The sequence below is a fragment of the Rhipicephalus microplus genome, chromosome X (assembly GCF_043290135.1).
Source record: "Rhipicephalus microplus isolate Deutch F79 chromosome X, USDA_Rmic, whole genome shotgun sequence".
Classification (NCBI taxonomy): domain Eukaryota; kingdom Metazoa; phylum Arthropoda; class Arachnida; order Ixodida; family Ixodidae; genus Rhipicephalus; species Rhipicephalus microplus.
The window spans coordinates 38157081-38163975 of record NC_134710.1 but is presented as its reverse complement, the minus strand read 5'-3'; the positions used below and the strand labels follow the sequence as shown (position 1 = coordinate 38163975).

Here is a 6895-nt window from a genome sequence, read left to right as displayed (position 1 = left end):
GCATCAATTGAGCCGTTAATCATTATTTACGATCTTTTTATTGTTTTCGTCACTCACATATCACATTGTAAGATTTTATGATGATGATGACGATGATGATTAAAACTTAAAATTGATAACATGTGTTACCACAAGCAGAGATGCATAGTTCTTCTAGATAAAGAAAAATCTTAGGTACCTACTATATATACATATATATATATATATATATATATATATATATATATATATATATATATATATATATATATATATATATATATATATATTAATTAATAAGTGGGGTTTAACGTCCCAAAACCACTATATGATTATGATTATGAGAGACGCCGTAGTGGAGGGCTCCAGAAATTTCAACCAGCTGGGGTTCTTTAACGTGCACCCAAATGTGAGCACACGGGCCTACAACATTTCCGCCTCCATCGGAAATGCAGCTGCCACAGCCGGGATTCGATCCCGCGACCTGCGGGTCAGCAGCCGAGTACCGTAGCCACTAGACACTATATATATATATATATATATATATATATATATATATATATATATATATATATATATATATATATATATATATATATATATATATATATATATATAAGATCTGACAGACAATAATGCCAAGAAATGTATAGAGTAAGTTACTAGACCAATTGTAATGTAACTGTGAAGAAAAGATAACTTGCCGTGAGCAGGAACCTAACCTGCGACCTTCCAATAACGCGTTCGATGCTCTACCACTGAGCTACCACGGCGGCTATCCCCCCAGCCACTTTTTTTGGGGGGGTTTATATGTGAATTTAAACGTGGGACTGGCACTCCCAAGCTGTAGCAACTCTTCGATAGTGTCAGCTGCAAACTGCCTCCCGGCTGCGGCGGCTGCATTTTCGATGGAGGCGGAAATGTTGTAGGCCCGTGTGCTCAGATTTGGGTGCACGTTGAAGAACCCCAGGTGGTCGAAATTTCCGGGCCCTCCACTACGGCGTCTCTCATAATCATATGGTGGTTTCGGGACGTTAAACCCCACAAATCAATCAAATCAATCAATCAAAATCAGCTGCAAACTGCCGGCCGCGACCACACGAGGGGCCCCGTGACGGAGTATAATCGAGTGCAGGAGAAACCATGACACATCAAATGATGTGGCTGAAGCAACCGCCATTGTTTCAGTATACCGCGTCAGGTAATCTATATACGCACACAATAATCCAGCGGCGGCCGTTGGTAGACTTGGGGAAAGGGCCCAGTAAATCTATATGCCGACTTTTTCGAATGGTGATATGGCGGTGGCTTAACCGGTTGCAGTTGGCCGGCCAATGGCGTGGTAGGTTGTCTGTGGCGTTGGCCGACATCACAACTTGCGACGTAGTGCTTGGTGGTGTTCCAGAGTCGAGACCAGTAAAAACGGCGCTCTTTCTGTCTCGTCTTTTTTTTCCCTCTTGGTCAACCTTGCGCCACGTATTTCAGCCTAATATGTACCAACTATAGCCCAACATAACGTACTATTAAGCCAGTAAAAACGTTGTCGGATAGGGTGAAGCGTTCGGGCAAATCCAAAGTGCCTAGACGTGATGTCATCGTGCATGGCTTGGAATACCGCAAGACGCAGGCATTCTGGCATGACGAGGCATTCTGTCACTGTGTGGAACCATCGCTTGAGTAATTTTTGCGATATAATAGGGCGTCATGAATAACGAATGGCGTGGTGCGTTTACAGCTACCAGCCACATCGATAATTAGTTTCAGCGAAGGGTCACGCTGTTGCTCGTAACGGAAGACGTCCAAATTCGGGAAGTTGGAGGAGATTGCCGCGAGGTAGTTATCGAAATCATCATCATCAGCAACCACAGTCGGAGATGGAAAACGAGATAAACAGTCTGCGTGACATCGACCGCTCTTGTAGGTAACCGAAAAATTATATTGTTGAAGTCGTAAGTCCCAACAAGCCAACCGGCCAGCTGCAGGTCACGTAGTCCGACTAGCCAACAAAGAGAATGATGATGTGCAACGATCTTGAATCGTCAGCCGTACAAATAAGGTCTGAACTTTTCGACGCCGAAAACAACCGCAAGGCATTCCAGTTCGGTGACCGTATAATTCCTTTCCGCCTTATAGTGAAAGTACGACTTGCATACGCCACGACGTGCTGGCGACTGTCGTGATACTGAACGAGCACGGCACCAACACCGATACTACTAGCATCTGTATGCAGTTCCGTGAGTGCCTCCGGGTTTAAGTGGCGAAAGAGGGGCCCGGAAGTAAGCAAATACTTCAGCTGCTCGAAAGCAGCCTCACACTCTATACGGTCCATCGGAATGGGGCGTTTTTGTGGAGCAACTCTGTCAGAGGATGAACAAGCTGGGCGAAGTCTTTGATAAACCTGCGAAAATAAGAACACAGGCCCACGAAGCTACGAAGATACTTCACAGACGTTGCTTGCTTGAGGTCTCGGACAGCATCGATCTTTTTCGGGTCTGGTTGTATACCGTCCCTGTCGACTAGATATCCGAGCACAAGGGCTTGGGCTCACCAAAATGACACTTCTTTGCGTTTAAAACAAGACCAGCTTGTTTGACGCAACCTAGAACAACGCTAAGCCGATGGTTGTGCTCGTAGAATGGCTTGCCAAAGATAACACATACATATCTCCCACTTGAGACCACGGAGGATGGAGTCCATGAATCACTCGAAGGTATCAGGGGCATTACATAAGCCAAACGGCATAAGGTTAAATTCAAGTAACCCATCAGGCGTGACAAAAGCAGTCTTCTTTATGTCAGACGGATGCATTGGTATTTGCCACTATCCAGACCTTCGGTCAACGGACGAAAAGTATGCGGCCGAGTGCAGGCAATCAACAGCATCATTGGTGCGTGGTAGCGGATACACGTCTTTCTTTGTGACGGCATTGAGACGGCGGTATAGTCCACACAAGATCGCCAAGAGCTGTCTTTCTTTTTTACCACTATATAACAGGAGCTGTCCAGGGATTGCTTGACTCTTGAATAACGCCTTTCTGCAGCATGTCGTTGACCTGATCGATTATCACTTTCCTCTCTGACGGGGATGTAACATCGCCCGTGTTGATGCGGTTGTGCATACGGGATTCGGTCGACATGGAACAACGCTTGCCTTGAGCGAAATGAAAGACTCCCGCGTAGCGTGTAAGCACCTCCTCGAGGGCATCCTGCTCTGAAGAAGGCAACGACTCATTGATCGTACGTTTCATCTCGGCTGAGTAGTCAGGCGCAGTCTGGCTGACGGCTGGAGACTGAAACCATTCTGACGTCAACTGTGGCCTGCTCCTCAAATTATCCCAGTTTAAATCCGGCTGGCATGCAGGAGAACAGGCTCAGATGCTGTTTTGAGCGCCCACAAAAACACAAAAAAAAAACATGCCCGTCGATCAGTATATATATTCGCTTTCTCACAGAATGTGTATAGAACTTCTCGAGAAACAAATATAGGCACTGTATATGTCGCAATAGCCAATAGCTGTGTCGTCGGTTCGTATAAACTCACCACGATATATATATATATATATATATATATATATATATATATATATATATATATATATATATATATATATATATATATAAGAAAAATGATTTGGCAACAAGTATTGTGTGTCGTCTGAACAACGCTGCATATATGCTGTACGTATATATACGCAGAAAGTTTCCCTGTGTTATCATTTTCATTTGGGCTAGGTTGCGTTACGTTATGTGAATTAGCTGAAGTTATATCCCCGTTTGCTCTATGTGCGCATATTGTGCCTACAGTGACCTGATGAAGCTGAAAAAATTGTGTTTTTTTTATTATAGGTCATTGTGGACGATTTTATTTATGTCCCAGCAATGTCTCAATGTGGGAGACAGTATAGGCCTATAATAAGTGTAACAAGCATTTCCCATGTTATCACGTTCCCATGTCTTCCTTTGTAACCCCACTTTCGTTTTTATGAATTATTTAATTCGTTTAGAAACTCTACGTTTCGCGAATGAATTTGGTGACTGAGTATATATATATATATATATATATATATATATATATATATATATATATATATATATATATATATATATATATATATATATATATATATATATATATATATATATATATATATATATATATATATATATATATATATATATACGACAGTGAAGCAATAAAATATCTTCAGCTTTTTGTCGGAGCCATTGATACATACAGAGAAGCGATAAGCAAGGGTTTAAGTTGTAACATGTTCCGCAGAACCTTTGCAACGAGCGAAAAGCTGCGGTTTCGTCTATCCTTCTTTCTATTATAGACTGTTACGCACTTTTGAACATCACGTATTCGAAGCACGCTTTTCGAATAACGAGCCATTGTTGACCGGTTGCCATAGAGACAGTTTTATTATTTGTTCGAATCGCAGACGAGACTAATCACTCGATCATTTCCAGAATTGCGGTGTATGACATATTGAACCCTGCTATCGGTCCGTTCATCTTTCTCTCTTTCGGCCGGCAACACGATTGCGTATACAATCGTCGCTGACATGTGCATGGAGAGCGGACCGCTCAATAGACGGCGCCTTGTACCGTCGCTCGCCTCGCTTAATGAAACGCAAGAAGCGTTTCTCATCTTTGGCGCAGTCGTAGGCCCGTCTCCCATTACCATGGGAGATATCTCACTCGGCACACAGGCCGGCCGGCACAGCTGTCGCTCATATTTGCGAGACAAGCTCGATCACCCACCGCGGTGGCTCGGGTCAAGAAAGCGGCGCCCCGTCACAAATGGCCAAGGGCGGACAGATTTCATTATTAAAAGGGCGCAGGGGAGGCCCTATCGACCCGGCTGCGGTACCGCACGCCGAGGAGGCACTCGACGCTAATAGGATTCATCGAAAAGGTATCTGCGCTGTCAGTCACCCGCCGGCGGTTACCTCGTCCCACGCACCGCACCCTTCGGGGAAACAATTAGCACGAGGCCGAACTGGGCGCAGCAGTTGGTCATAATTCGACCGCAGCGTCGCCGGGTGGCAAAGGGAGGATGCCCGGGACGACAGCTTCATTACGGCTACGCCGGCGGCCGGACGGCACGCACGACTCTGATGAAGTGCCTTGTCTCCGCCGATTGAGCCGTCACCTGGCCACTGGGTCAGCGCGGCGGCGCTCCCCAAATTAGCTGGCTGCGTCCCCGCTCAAAGCGGCGGGCAATTGCCGGAATGGCCTCCTTCGCCGAACGGGGGAGGAAACGGGCTCATTAGGGCGACCCCCCAGAGCAGGCGGAGCCTCCTGGAAGGTGGGCGGAGCCTCAGCCGGAAAGGTCCAATGGGAGGAGCGCGCGGCAGCCCGCGCACGCGTGGCGCGGCTCCCGGCATCGCACGCGGCGGAGTCCCGCGTTTCCAGTCGAAGCACCGGTGGAGTCGTGCGGCCAGACATGACGGGTCTGCAGCCGGCCAAGAAGCTGACGCCGTTCTCGGTGGAGGCCCTGCTGGCCGACGTGGTGACTAGCGGGCCCAGGGACGTGCAGGAGGCTCAAGTGACCAGCTCGTCGAGCAACGTGGAGCCGGACTTGTGCCTGCCGCCCGAGCAAGCGCTCCACTGGGGAGCCGCCTGGTTCACGCGATCCTCCCCCGCACCCGGTCATCTCGGTGAGTGCGCGCGAATTTGCGCGGGTTCACCGACGGAGGCTGCGTAGTCGCGGCTAGTCTGATCGCCGGTGACCCCGCAGCCTCCATGGTGACTGGACCGCGCGTTTTTATCAATGCGGCCGTTGTAGCCCGACCACATGCTCGATGGTGGCAGCTCCATCATCGACTGCGTTGTAGCCTACAGGTGGGAATGTTGGAAGTGTAGTCTATCAGTGACGTTCATCCACGACTCCGGCACTGTAATACAGGATACCTCGATACGGCAACGCCTCAATCTGCAGCTTTTCGTGGCAACATTTCGATTGTCGAGATGGCACCATCACGTATAGTTGTCACGAAGTTACTAAGCGGTTGTTAGATCAGGAAGCTACATCGTTATAGCTGTCGTTGTGGTTCGGACAGGCTTGTGGAGTGACGAGACGTGTCCCTTGCAGAGACACCCGGAGGGCCCTGCAAGCTCCCGGCGCCGGTCAAGTGCCAGCTGCGCAAGCACAAGTCCAACCGCAAGCCGCGCACGCCGTTCACGACGCAGCAGCTGCTCTCGCTGGAGCGCAAGTTCCGCGCCAAGCAGTACCTGTCCATCGCCGAGCGGGCAGAGTTCTCCTCGTCGCTGAGCCTGACGGAGACGCAGGTCAAGATTTGGTTCCAGAACCGGCGTGCCAAGGAGAAGCGGCTCAAGGAGGCCGAGATCGAGCGGCTGCGCATGGCCGCGCGGCCCCCCGTGCTGCCCTTCTTCGGACCGTTCGGCGCGCTGTGCTCGGCTCCCGGCGCGGCGCTCCACGCGCCTGTGTTCGCGCCAGCCATGTTCGCGCCACCGCCCCCTGCCGAGCGACAGCCGCCGCCGTAGCCTCGAGCGGAAGAAGACTGCCACCTGTAAATTGTAAATATCTGTACATAGCCCGGACCAGAGCGCCCATTAAATTATTTTCCTAAGAGCCTCCTGCTCCTCGTATATTGCTAGTGCAGCACCCTGAGCACTGCACTCGTCCCACAGCTAACAGCCCTCGCGTGACCTGTGGATGGAAACTGCAGCGCTACTGAGACGAAACACGAAAGACACACACACAAGCGCCCGCTAACCTTGTTAGCCAGCACTTCTGTGTGTCTTTTGTATTCCTCTCAGTCACGCTCGTTAAAGACGTGTGCACGACCCAACTCACTCAAGTCAAAGTGCTGATCACTACAGCTCAGTGGTGTTCTACTTCGAAGTGAAACTTTTTACGCACATTTTCACATGTCGTTGCATGTGCAGTA

At 48.9% G+C, this 6895-nt stretch overlaps 1 protein-coding gene across 1 annotated transcript; it reads left to right on the top strand.

Annotated features, from left to right (window-relative positions):
• The first annotated feature begins 5411 nt into the window (after positions 1–5411).
• LOC119177388 (homeobox protein MSX-1) lies at positions 5412–6576 on the top strand. The gene is made up of 2 exons (XM_037428872.2): positions 5412–5641; positions 6076–6576. The coding sequence occupies exons 1-2, from the start codon at positions 5428–5430 to the stop codon at positions 6486–6488; spliced, it is 627 nt and encodes a 208-aa protein (XP_037284769.1). The 5' UTR covers positions 5412–5427; the 3' UTR covers positions 6489–6576.
• Positions 6577–6895: the final 319 nt, after the last annotated feature.